General features: G+C 58.1%; 2 protein-coding genes across 2 annotated transcripts; one reads left to right on the forward strand and one right to left on the reverse strand.

The window, feature by feature from the left end:
• Positions 1 to 2,629: 2,629 nt before the first annotated feature.
• Positions 2,630 to 6,991, forward strand: LOC134171885 (bone morphogenetic protein 2-like). The gene is made up of 5 exons (XM_062634487.1): positions 2,630 to 4,494; positions 4,571 to 4,707; positions 5,035 to 5,157; positions 5,597 to 5,795; positions 6,195 to 6,991. The coding sequence occupies exons 1-5, from the start codon at positions 4,233 to 4,235 to the stop codon at positions 6,584 to 6,586; spliced, it is 1,113 nt and encodes a 370-aa protein (XP_062490471.1). The 5' UTR covers positions 2,630 to 4,232; the 3' UTR covers positions 6,587 to 6,991.
• Positions 6,992 to 7,491: 500 nt separating this feature from the next.
• On the reverse strand, positions 7,492 to 10,519 carry LOC134171883 (potassium voltage-gated channel subfamily V member 2-like). The gene is made up of 2 exons (XM_062634486.1): positions 9,263 to 10,519; positions 7,492 to 8,389 (listed from the first exon to the last, which is right to left on the reverse strand). The coding sequence occupies exons 1-2, from the start codon at positions 10,511 to 10,513 to the stop codon at positions 8,117 to 8,119; spliced, it is 1,524 nt and encodes a 507-aa protein (XP_062490470.1). The 5' UTR covers positions 10,514 to 10,519; the 3' UTR covers positions 7,492 to 8,116.
• Between the last annotated feature and the right edge of the window lie 1,777 nt (positions 10,520 to 12,296).

Here is a 12,296-nt window from a genome sequence, read left to right on the forward strand (position 1 = left end):
TTGTGTGCTGCAGCTGCAAGACACAGCAAGTGGAAAAGGGAATTAGGCAGCGAGAAGTGCTTGCTTCCAGAGGTGGGCAATCAGCATTTGCTGCCCAGACGTGGGACTGGAAGGTGCTGGCCGGAGCTGTTGTCCCCAGGGTTGGTTAATGGACTGTGGCTCATTCAGCGATAATGGCCCAGGGCTGGGAAATGTGGACTCAGCCCCAGCTTTGCCTCTGCCCTCGGGCAGGTCTCAGCACTTTCCTTCTGGATTTCCCCCTGGGAAGTGCGGCTGACACTTTCAGTGTCATGTTAAAGACTGGCAACGTCAGAGGATGCCTGGAGGAGGATGTTCAAGTCTCGCCCAGAAACACCGGCTTCCAGAAATCGGGGGTCATTTTGTGCCCCCTTCTTAAGGCATCGCTGAGAGATTTCCTTTCAGAAAGTGCCTTTCCCTCTCCTGAAAACACCTCCTGGGACAAAATCTCCTCCAGCAGCTGAAGTAGCTGGGAGGGGGCAGGAAACTCCCACAACCAGTTTAAAGACAGGACCCAAACACAAACCCTGAAGGACCTGCACCCAGGGGCTGGCACAGGGTAAGACAAGGTCCTGTTTAGAGCCAAAGCCCAAGACTGACTGAGCCAAGCTTCTCACCCTCCATGGGTTTTAATCCTAATTCACTTGCTGAGGGAGAGAAAAGCAGAGATTGAGCAGACGGACTGAGCCAGGCAGCACAGCCTGTGCCCCCTTCCTTCAGCTGGACAGGAGTTATTGCTGAGGAGCCTCTGCCTTCCCTCCCCAGCTCCTGAGCCCCTGTCTGGGCCAGCCAGGACCTGCCATGGAGGTGGTGTGTCCTGGCCTGGAGGTGACATGGCAGCAGGATGTGGGCCATGTCCACCCCAAGCCCCTCTTCACTCTGCATCTCTTCCTTAATCAGACTATGTCGAATCCCAGAGAACAGGGGTTTTATCCTGGGAATTTGTCATGGTGTTAAAGCTTGAATAGGGAAAGTAAAGGCAAGGCAGGAACTGGTCCTGCAGCCCCAGAGCCGGGTCCACCACTTGCCCTTGCACAGAAACACAGAATCCCAGATGGTTTGGGTTGAAGGGACCTTAAAGCTCCTCTAGCCCCAACCCCTGCCACGGGCAGGGACCCCTTCCACTGGAGCAGCTTGCTCCAAGCCCCTGTGTCCAACCTGGCCTTGAACACTGCCAGGGATGGGGCAGCCACAGCTTCTCTGGGCACCCTGTGCCAGCGCCTCAGCACCCTCACAGGGAAGAGCTTCTGCCTAAGAGCTCATCTCAGTCTCCCCTCGGGCAGGTTAAAGCCATTCCCCTTGGCCTGTCCCTACAGGCCCTTGTCCCAAGCCCCTCTCCAGGTTTCCTGCAGCCCCTTCAGGCACTGGAGCTGCTCTAAGGTCTCCCCTTCAGGAGCCTTCTCTTCTCCAGGCTGCCCCAGCCCAGCTCTCTCAGCCTAAAAGAGAAATGCTGGATGATCCCATGTGATGCTGTCCCAGCTCCCCGGTGTATCTGGAAAAAGCGCTGCCGTGGATATTTCATGTTCCAAGACCTTTTTTTCTCCAAGCTAATGTGTAACAGCTCAGCCCCAAAGATGGGGCTTTCACAGGCTCAAGTGCAGGGTTCACTGTGTACACCCAGAACAACCTCTTTGCCCTGTGCATTGAAACTGAGATGGAGGAATAAATCCTATTACTGACGCCTTGCCCTGATGGAGGAATGAGCCCAGATTCCCATGTGGGGACCCTCACGCAGGTAACAGCACTTCCCATGCTGGGTGTTGGATACTGGAGCGTGATGTTGTGTCTGTGCCCCACAGCAGCTCCCCCAGTGAAGATGCTGCAGCTCCTCACATCGGATTTCTTTTGTGGTCCCTTGCAGATGGACTCACAATTACTTAATCCTCAAATACATCTTAAGCTCAGTTCAGCAGAGCCTCTGCTCCCTACCTCAAGGTACCTTTGTGCACAGGGACCTCGGATTCAAAACCCACTGCTGTGCCCCCCCAAATACTTCTGCTTCCAAGCTCTGCTGCCCTTTCCTGGGGCTGTAGGATCAGCTGGAGGATGCGGGGGTCCGAGGGTCCCCTGGGGTGTCCCACTGAGGTGCTGCAGGGGATATTCATGCCTTTGTTTTGCAAATCTCTGCAGGAAATGGGGGTAAGAAGGTGCTTGGGCAGCTGCTCCTCAGGGGATGCTGCTCGCTTAGGTAAGCACAGCTGCACACATCCAGAGGTGGGGCTGAGCTGCTCCCATTCCTCTCTGGGTGATCCATCCGCTGCTCCCGGGGCAGGGTCTGGGAGGGTGACACAGGAGCACCCACAGCTCACCCTTGGGCTGTGTCTGTGTGGGGACAAGGCTGGCGCAGAGCAGCGCTTGCAGCAGTGCCACAGCAGCACGGCGGACAAAGTGTAACCTGAGGATGAGGATGAGGATGGTTGGATGGGGCTTGGAGCAAGCTGCTCTAGTGGAAGGTGTCCCGGCCCGTGGCAGGGGCTGGAGCTGGAGGAGCCTTAAGGTCCCTTTCAACCCAAACCAGGCTGGGGTTCTGTGATTGTGTGATGCCCAGGTTGATGCCCCTTTCCCCAGGGCAGGCACTGGGTTTCTCTCTAACTCACAAGGCAGAGGGAAACGCTTGCTTTGGGCCGAGCTGCCTCCAGCACCGCAGCCCTCACTGATGCAGTGCCCTCTCCTTCAGAGGCACCAAGACCACGCTTGCACCACCCTGCCCCCCCAGCAGTGCAAGTGCAGGGGGAAGCAGGGCTGGAGAGCTGCAGGGGGGGCTCCTGCCAGACCCCCCAGACTGTCTGTGCTCTATGTAAATGTGACAAGGCCGTTCATGTGGGCTTTGTTGAATGAAGCTGTTTGAAACAGCTCCTGTAGAAGTGAAGCCTTCTCCAAAATGGTTTGCAGCTAGTAAAAGAACCGGGGGGGGGGGGCAATTCGCAGCTCCTTGGGCTCTGCTGCGCAGCTCCAGGCCCCTCTGTCTGCCCCAGCATCCAGGGGATGCACTGGGATGTGGGGGGATGCAGCCATCTGGCACGGGCTGGGGGTGCACGCTTAGAGAGTGGGAAGCAGGAGTCAAAGAGGAGAGGAAAACGGTACAGAGGCAACGGTGGAGCAGGGAGTCATCTGTGGGCAACCCCAGTTAAACTGCAGGACATGCTGCTGAGCTGGGAAGCAGAGAGAAAGGATCCAGAGGTGAGGAAGAGTTTCCTCTCTCAGTTAACTCAAGCCTGCCGTTGCCTGTTCTGGATAATGAACATCCCTTTCACCTGCCAAGCATTGGGTTAGAATAAATCACAGACACCAACTGGGAAGTAGCCTTCAGGTTGTCTCCTGGTGTGCTGTCCTGGAGCCCTTCGGTGCTGCTCTGTCCCTACCTGCAGACAGACAGAAGGACGGTGCTGGCTCTGCTCCTGCACCTTCCCCTCTCTGTGCCAGGCTTCTTACAGAGCCCACGCCCGTGGGCCTCATTCCCAGGTGGATTTCCTACTCCCTATGGGATCTAACAGGCCTTTCTAATCCTGCTCTGTTTATCTGGTGCACTGGTGAGTACCATATAACAGGAATTCTTTCTGTTCAGTCACATGGGATTAAAAGAAGTGGCAAACGTAAGGAGAAGTGGGCCAGCACATCCACCCTCACCAGCCTGCTTCTCTGTGACTGGGGAATAAGGGCAAATGAATTGGCTTTTATCCCATCATCCATTTAAACAGCAATTTAGGTTCAGTTTGGTTCCTCCTGCTGGTGGGTTCCTGCCGCAGCCGCTGCTTCACTCATGGACACGCCATGGGATGGGGACACCGAGCCCCCCGCTGCTCCGGCAGTGGCAGGACAGGGATGGGGCAGGGCTGCTGTCTCTGCGGGGCTGCAGTGCCCCAACAAAGGGCCTCTTGTTTGTCCCATTAGTGCCATCATTAAATACCCGTTAGTCTCCTGGGGAGAGCAAACGCAGCCCACCCAGGGCCTGGCAGAGGGGCTGCATGGCCCCAGACCCCCGGGTCCCCCCCACCAGCCCCGGGCTGAGTCACCTTCCCCTCCACTTGTGTACTGGGGCTAATTGGTGCAGAGCAGCCGGAGCCCAGCTTCACACCTTGTTAGCACGGCCATCAGCTCTCTTTGCCCTCCTGATTGCTCCAGCGCAGGTTTGACTCCAATCCATCTCTGCAGCCACTTATAAATGCAGCGCGGGGGAGGCAGAGGGGAGCGGGCTGGGCAGGGGCAGCAGAGCCATGCTGGGGACCGTCCTGCTGCTGCTGGCGCTGGCCAAGCCGGCGTGCCCGAGCCCGGCCGGAGCCGAGAGCCGGAGAGCCGAGGCGCTGAAGAGGCTCCTGGAAGTCTTTGGCATGGAAGACCCCCCACCCCCCCCGGCTCACGTCAAGCAGCCGCCCCAGTACATGGTGGATCTGTTCAACACCGTCGCCAACGCGGATGGAGTCACCAAGAACCCCGACATCCTGGAGGGCAACACGGTCCGCAGCTTCCTGGACAAGAGTAAGGGTTGGGGGGTCCCTGCGGTGCCGGTGGGGCTGTGCTTTGCCTCTGCTCCTCAACCCGGTCTCTCCTCCAGCCCAGAGCGAGGAGATGCGGTTCCTCTTCGTTCTCTCCAGCGTGGCCAGGAGCGAGAAGGTCCTGACGGCAGAGCTGCACCTCTTCCGCCTCTGGCCTAGGGTCACCGACGGCCCTAAAAGGCACCACTTGTGCCAGGTGAGGAGCGGTGGGATGGGGCAGGGAGGGGACGTGGGATGGGGACAGAATGGGCACGGGGGTGAGGACAGGGGTGGAAGCTGCGGTGTGCCCCTGCCTGGACGTGGGGCTGCCACTGGCACGTCGCTGGGAATTCCTGTGACCAAGTGCCATCGCAGTGCACATGACGGTTATTGACCATCACTCCAGCTCCTGCGTGCGGCAACCAAAGCACCCGTCGCTTCGCACAAACCCAAGCTGCCAATTCCCCCCCTCCTGTGTGCCCCAGTTCCTGTGCCCGGGATCTCTCCCTCGGGCAGTTTCTAACCCCCTTTGCTGCCTCCCCAGGTCAGCGTCTACCAAGTGCTGGAGAGGAGCGAGGCGGCCGCGCCGGCGGGCAGGAAGCTGCTGGCGGCCAGGCTGGTCCCGCTGCAGGGCTCGGGCTGGGAGGTCTTCGCCATCACCCAGGCTGTGAGTTGCTTGCCCTTGGTCGGGGGGGGGGGCACGACACAGGGACGGACAGAGGGGACCCTGGGGCTGGGTGCAGGAGCTTGTTTTAACCCTTTCCATCTCCCAGCAGCCCTTCAGGCTCCAGTGCAATCCCCTGTCTGGAGTCTCTGCAGTCTCTGGGACGGGGGGGTGGAGGGCAGACAAGAGCCCTGTAGGGCTGCTGCATCCTGCCCCAGACACGTCCCACTGTTCACTAAGTGTTGGCTCCTGCCTCAATGTCCTTTGATCCCCAACACAGCCCCTTCCCATGCCTGGGACATGGAGTGTGGCCAATGTGGGGGGAATCAGTCCCAATTCACCCCTCTCCATCGCTGACTGGGCAGCAGCTCTGCTGGCTGGGCACCAGCATGGAGCCTGTCCCAGTCTCTTGTGCCTCAGTGACACTGCTTTGGTCCCCCAGGTTCTCGACTGGACTGAAGATGAAAGCAGCAACCAGGGTTTGCTGGTGACAGTGCAGGGGCTGGGGGGCAGCCCCCTCGAGCCCCCTCCGCTGCAGTTTGCATCTGGCAGGGACCACCACGAGAGCAAGAAGCCAATGTTGGTCCTGTTCACAGATGATGGGCGCCGGGGAGCATCTCCTGCCATGTCTGGCTTCCCAGGTGGGTCTCACATGCCCCAGATTGTCTCCCTTGGCCTGTCCCTACAGGCCCTTGTCCCAAGCCCCTCTCCAGCTTTCCTGCAGCCCCTTTAGGCACTGGAGCTGCTCTCAGGTCTCCCCTTAAGCAGCCTTCTCTTCTCCAGGCTGCCCCAGCCCAGCTCTCTCAGCCTGTCAAATCCAAAGCTCCTTCTCCAGCCAGAGGGAGAGGCCATCTCCTTCCTGCTTTAGTCTGTGCAGATCTGGGCTTTGCTCACTCTGATGAGTGTGGCAGATGGGGCTGTGAGGTTGGGGCTGGAGGCAGGCTGTGACCAAAGGGCTGATCCTGCAGGAGGGGTGGGCAGTGGGGGCTGCCTCCCGTGCTGGTGTGATGCTGATGGTATCGGGTGCTCCCTTCTGGCAGATTCCCAGCCTCAGACCCCCATCGTCCCCGCCAAGCTGTCGGTGCCGCGCAGCACACGCTCGCTAGACCGGCTGCAGCCCTGCCAGAGGCACCCCTTGTCTGTGGACTTCGAGGAGATCGGATGGTCAGGCTGGATCATCTCCCCACGGGGGTACAACGCTTACCACTGCAAAGGCTCCTGCCCCTTCCCGCTGGGCGAGAACATGCGCCCGACCAACCACGCCACCGTGCAGTCCATCATCAACGCGCTCAAGCTGAGCGAGGGGGTGAGCAGCCCCTGCTGCGTGCCCGACAAGCTCTACTCCATCAACCTCCTCTACTTCGATGACGACGAGAACGTGGTCCTCAAGCAGTACGATGACATGGTGGCTGGGAGCTGCGGCTGCCATTGAGGCAGGAGGAGCAGGGAGGCGGAAACACCACCACGGCAGAGGCTGCTCCTGCTCCCTCCAGAGCATCTCTGAGGATCTCTGTCCTGCAACACCCTCTAAAAGAGATGGGGTGAGCAAAGCAAGGGGGTGCCCGGCCCTGCCCCGGCTGCTGGCACCCACGGGAAGGCTCAGGACCGAGCTTGGATTAAATCAACCCAAAGGAGCTCGGCAGCCCTGGGGCAGCATCTCAGGGTGCAGATTTTGCCTCAGCAGAGGCCTCCCGCAGGCTGTACCATATGTATATAGCAAGAGCACTAATATATGAGAACCCGCCTGTACAGTGCCCTGTAAATGTCTGTACATTTCTGCATTGCTGACTTGTAAAATGAACCCAGAGGAACTATTAAAAGTGCTGTTTTCCGAGGAGGAGAGCTTGTGGGACCTGCCTGCATGGGGCTGGAAGGGGGCGAGCAAACACCTCATGGGCATGGGGAGGAAGCAGATGGAGATTGAACCACTGCACAGCCAGCAATGGGAGGGGAGGGTGCTGACCCCCATTCCCTGGAAGCATCACACACTGCAATGGGGGACAGGAGCAGGGGTCCCCAAGGAGGTGGTGTGGGCACATGGGAGGGATGCAGTGACAGGGGCTTGGGCTGTAACCTCGGGTCCCTCTGCCCCTCCCACCCAGGGAAAGGGTGAGCCCCCCCCTCCTGGGAGCCCATTGATGAGATATGGTCCCACCCCAGAGGACAAATCTACCCCCTGTGCCCCACAGACCTGCTCCCCACTGCCCCTGATGTGCACACAGAGCAGAGCCAACTGCTGCATCCTGAGCACAGGCACATGTTCCAGCTCCTCTCCCAGTGCACCCACGGCCAGGCACCTCATCCCAAAACGAGCAAGTGGACACGTCCCATGGGAGCCCTGTGGAGATGTCCCCTCTTCACCCCTGAGATACGAGCAGTTTATTGAACGACTGGGAATGGGAATGGGTTTGACCTGGTTTATTCAATGCCTGTTCCTGAGGGTGTTCTTGCTGCCAGATCTGCACCCCCAGAGTGCCCGCAGGTCCCATCAGAGAAGCAGCCTGAGCCAGGACAGTGCCCCCAGGCTCCCAGGGAGGGAACGTGGGTTTGGCTGGAAGGATGCACGGCTCTTCCATGGGCCTTCAGCCGGATCCCTTCCGACCCAAACCAGTCTGGGATTCTACAAGTTGTGTGGCCACTGCCTTTGTATGTCCCACTCCACCCAGGGGCAGAGCCAGGACTGCACAAGGACTTCATCTCATCCTGGTGCCCACTTCTGACATCCTCAGAAAGGTGGCAGCTCAGCCCCATGCATCCCGCTCCCCATGTCCTCAGGGTGCCCCATCCCCAGCCTATGGCACATAGAAAGGTGTCCATACAGCATGGTCTTTAGCTGCAGGACAGCAGAACCGCGCTGGGGGAGGTCACACCACAGTCATGGCCACATGGGCAAGCTGGGGAGCTTCCCTAGGGGACAGGACGTGGTGGAGGGGGGCCAGACTGGGTACCCCATGGGCTGGTGTCAGTGCTGGTGGCGGGGGTCATCCCTGCAGCATTCCGACAGCTTCCTCAGGACCCGCTCCTTCAAGCGGAGCCTCCTGGAGAGCTTCAGCGAGTGGCTGATCTTGTCCTCGTGGGCCTTCAGCTTGGCGTAGTAATCAGAGAACTTGTTGTAGAGGATGGAGATGGGCATCCCGTTGAGGATGATGCCAAAGGAGATGCAGCCAAACGCCACCATCCTGCCGAGCACCGTGTCAGGCACGGTGTCTCCGTAGCCCACAGTGGAGAGGCTGACCTGGGCGAGGGTGAGGAAGGGAAAGGATAAAATCCCACATGAGCAAGCCCTGCTGGGACCCACCTCCCCACTGCCCCCGGTGTCACCCGGGAATGGCGCTGCCCTTGGCCGTGCCTGCTCCAGCACCCAGCAGGCTGGGAGAGCCCAAGGAAAGGGCTGGATGAGACCCCACAGCAGAGACCAGAGACAACCCCCCTTCCATCCTCCTCTTCACATTGTCCCTTCAAAGCAGCAGGACGTCACCGAGCTGGACTTTCCCTGCAGTCAGACTGTCTGCTGGAGCTTCCTGCCCCCATGGAGAGGTGGCTCCAGCGCTTCCTGGCCAGGAGCTACCCAGTCCCACAGGAATGAAGCTTCCCAGACCCTTCCTCCATGGGAAGCAGAGGCACAGGCCAGGAATGAACCCGGAGGAGCTGTGTTTGGGTGCTGGGGCAGCAGGGCTGTGGGGACCTGGTGAAAACAGAGTGGTTTGGGCTTTGCTGGAGCCAGGATCAGCCCAGGGTTTAAATACTCAAAGCTGGTAACTTTGCCAAGTGGTTCTTGTACTTCCCCAAGGAATGTGAAGCAGGGAGCCTGGGGTGGCCGAGGGGATTGTAAGGGCAGAGGTGATCTGGAGGATCATTTGATCCGTAAATCAAAACGCCCTTTTAACCCCTGGCTCTCGAGTGCTTTAAGCTGCTCCTCAGCTCAGAGCTAACCCCAGGTTACATCCCCCCTGGCGCTAACCCACGCCTGGAGGTTCACAGGTCACCACCACCTCTGTGCCACCAACCACCCCAGCACCAGCAGCGGTGAATCCCTTGTGCCCTGGAGCAGTCTCTACCCACAGAGCCCCCACCACTCCCAGCCCCAGGAGGAGATGTCACACCTTACCGCTGCCCACCACCACGCGTAGGGGATACTGGTGAAGTTGGTGCCTGGGACATCGTGCTCTACCGAGTGCATGAGAGCAGAGAAGGTGAAGACCCCCATGGCGATGAAGAGGAAGAGGCAGCAAACCTGCTGGTAGCACTGGCGCATGGTGAAGCCGAAGGCCCGGAGGCCGGTGGAGTGACGCGCCAGCTTGAGGATGCGGAAGATCCTCATGAGCTTGATGAGCTTGAGGACCTTGCCCAGCTTGCCCACGTTCTCCATCTTGTGCAGCTCCTCATGGTAGAGCATGTCCCCTTCGTCCAGGCTTTCAAAGAGGATCTGGATGTAGAAGGGCAGGATGGCCACGAGGTCCACAGCATTGAACGCTGCCCGCAAGAAGTTCTTGAAGCTGGAGGAGGAGATGAGCCGCATGAGGTACTCGGAGGTGAAGAAGATGGCACAAATCATCTCCAGCTGCTCCATCCACGCCTTCCCTGTCTTGTGTTTCATCTCCTCCACTGTGCTCAGTGTCATGCCCACGATGGAGATGAGCACAAAGATGCTCGACATGACAGCGATGATCTTGGCCGTGACAGAGGAGTACGGGTTCTCAATGAGGTTCCAGATCATCTCCCGAAACCGACCCAGAAATTTGCCCTCAAACTGCTTCGCTGAGTCCAGGGGCTCCAGCTCTGCCTCCAGCTCCTTCTGGATTTTCAGGTACTCGCTGAGCTCATCCTGCTTTTCCTCAAACAGGATCCGGCAGCAGCGCTGGGAGTATTTCAGATGGATTCCCCAGTACTCAATTTCCTCCACGAAGTTACTGGGGCACATCTCATCCATTATCCACAGGACCCCGCTGCGGTAGAAGTGGAAGATGTAGTGGAAAATGGAAGGATCTCTGTCGAAGAAGTACTCGTTCTTCTGCACCGAGTAGTCATCACAGAGCTGCAGCTTCTTGGTAGGGTCTGTGTAACGGGCCAGCTTCCCGAGGCGGGTGACGGGGTACCGGGCCACGACGCTGTAAGCTATCTGGAACAACTTGCCACCCACATTAATGTTGAGCAAGAACTTGCTCCTCTGAAGGGGAGCCTTGCTTTTCTCCTGCTTTCTGTCCGTCATGTTCTGCATGGAGCTCCATTGCTTTACCAGGCTCTGCTGGGCAAAGGGGATGTGCACCTCCTCTTCCTGCAGCGTGCGGCCGCAGCCCCGCTGGTCCCCGAGCTTCAGGCTGGCAGAGAGACTCGCTCGCCTCATCCCCAGCTGCCTCATGGTGCCTGATCCCGGCTACAGGCCACGGGGCAGCAGCTCCAGCCCCATGGGAAGGCTCCCACCAGGCACACCCTGAGCGGGACAAGCGCTGTGGGCTCCAAGGAGCAGCACTGAGGGACACGGGCACCTGCCAGGCTCCCAAAGCCGATTGCTGCTCAGGCCGTGGGCTGCACTGGAGGAGTCAGAGGCAGCCAAGCGCCTGCTCCTTAAGACAGTAATGAGATTGAAGCCCTAGCCCTTTATGTAAGGAACTATTTCCAGCTCTGCACTTCTTTCCTCACTCCGTTCTTTCCACACTACCCTGTTTCTAAGGGGAACATCCCTTGAGAGCTAACCCTGAAAGACCTCCCTTGCCAGGCACAGGAAGGTGCAGACACGCAGCGTTTGCATCACCTTTGTACCCCTACAGGAGCTGCTGCTCTTGGCACCACTCATTCATTAAGCACTTAATGCTGCTGCCCTGGCTCCATCAGCAGCCCAGAGAAGGGAAATGGTTGTTCCCTCCCAGCTCAGCCTCAAACCTCCCCAGTGCAGGTTTACAGGGGAAGAGGTGAAGGAAGCATCTCACCCCCTGTACCTGAGCACATCCCCAGTGTGACAGGCTGCTTCTGCTCATCACAGCAGCCCCAGAACTCCAGCAAGTAGGGGCAGGAACACGGAATGGAACACTGGATTGTAAGTGTGCAGTAAAAGTTCCCCTGATCTATAGGAACTGAAAAGGAAGAAAATCCTTTGGATTTGCAAAGAAAAGGGGAAGCAACTTTAAATGGGCTGATCTTCGATGTCTTACCCTGGAACACAACCCTACCTCAGCATCACATTGATCCCCATGAACTGATCTAATTAAATACAGAGACCTGGAGCACAAAGCTGCTCCTGGGCTGAAAAGTAGCTCAGGCTCCGCTACTGAAGCCTCTGAGCCTGGGGATTAGGAGAACAAAAGTGCTCCTGGCACTGGAGAGAGAAAGGGAAATTGCTGTCACAAACTTGGCCCCAAGCTTTGGCACCAGAATCATAAAACTGCTTCTTTCAACCTTGAAACGCTCAGCTCAGGGATCAGGAAGCAAAATCTGCATGGTCTTGCTGTGGTGGGTGCTGGGTTTACCCACCAGCCTTGCTCCCCAGGCTCTGCTATGTTCTCTGCCCCAGAACAGCCGGTCCCAGCTCAGCGGCTCGAGCTAAGAGGATGATGTGGGCCAGGCTGGTGCCAGCTGACCTCTGCCACTTGGCACTTCCATCACCCTGTCCTGACGGGATTCCTGGAGCCTCTTCCCAACTGTAGGATTCCAGCAAATCCAAGACAAATCCAAAATCCAGAGCTCATTAGTTTCAAGTTCTTTATTCTCCTGTGTCATTCACCAACAGCTATCTCCACTTATCCCTGTGGAAGCAGAAGCAAGGTGTGTGCACCTTTGCAAATGACCTCCTGGTACTAAGAACAGCAGCACTGTAATAACTCAGTACTCCATGCCACATCTAGAAGTTTCTCCCATGGGGTACAGCAGCACACACACACTACCCAGGGGTGGAAGGCTCCTGCTCTAAGGCTGATGACTGGTGTCTGTTTGGCAAGCCAAGTTCTCACCTTTAAGGCACAGAGATCAGCAGCCAGGGCAGCAGCTTTCAATCCTTTGTGCACCTGTGCAAGGGGCTCGTGGTCAACATGGAGCTGGAGGCACTGCTCAGCAGTCTCCTGCCCCACTGTCAGTTCTCAGAAGCATACAGCACTGAGCTGCTTGGAAAGTGCAGCACGTGCCCCAAAGCACAGAAAAACAGTGAAAAC

The sequence above is a fragment of the Pezoporus occidentalis genome, unplaced genomic scaffold, assembly GCF_034315485.1.
Source record: "Pezoporus occidentalis ecotype Australia unplaced genomic scaffold, CSIRO_AGI_Poc_V1 ctg428, whole genome shotgun sequence".
NCBI classification, from domain to species: Eukaryota; Metazoa; Chordata; class Aves; order Psittaciformes; family Psittacidae; genus Pezoporus; species Pezoporus occidentalis.

Bases quoted from the DNA above. Each gene is read 5' to 3' on its own strand.
- LOC134171885 (XM_062634487.1), top strand. From the start codon at position 4,233: ATGCTGGGGACCGTCCTGCTGCTGCTGGCGCTGGCCAAGCCGGCGTGC. The intron at 4,495-4,570 runs GTAAGGGTTGGG...TCTCTCCTCCAG, and splicing joins CCGCAGCTTCCTGGACAAGA to CCCAGAGCGAGGAGATGCGG. The intron at 5,158-5,596 runs GTGAGTTGCTTG...TTGGTCCCCCAG, and splicing joins TCTTCGCCATCACCCAGGCT to GTTCTCGACTGGACTGAAGA.
- LOC134171883 (XM_062634486.1), bottom strand. From the start codon at position 10,513: ATGAGGCAGCTGGGGATGAGGCGAGCGAGTCTCTCTGCCAGCCTGAAG. The intron at 8,390-9,262 runs GTAAGGTGTGAC...ACCCTCGCCCAG, and splicing joins ACGCGTGGTGGTGGGCAGCG to GTCAGCCTCTCCACTGTGGG.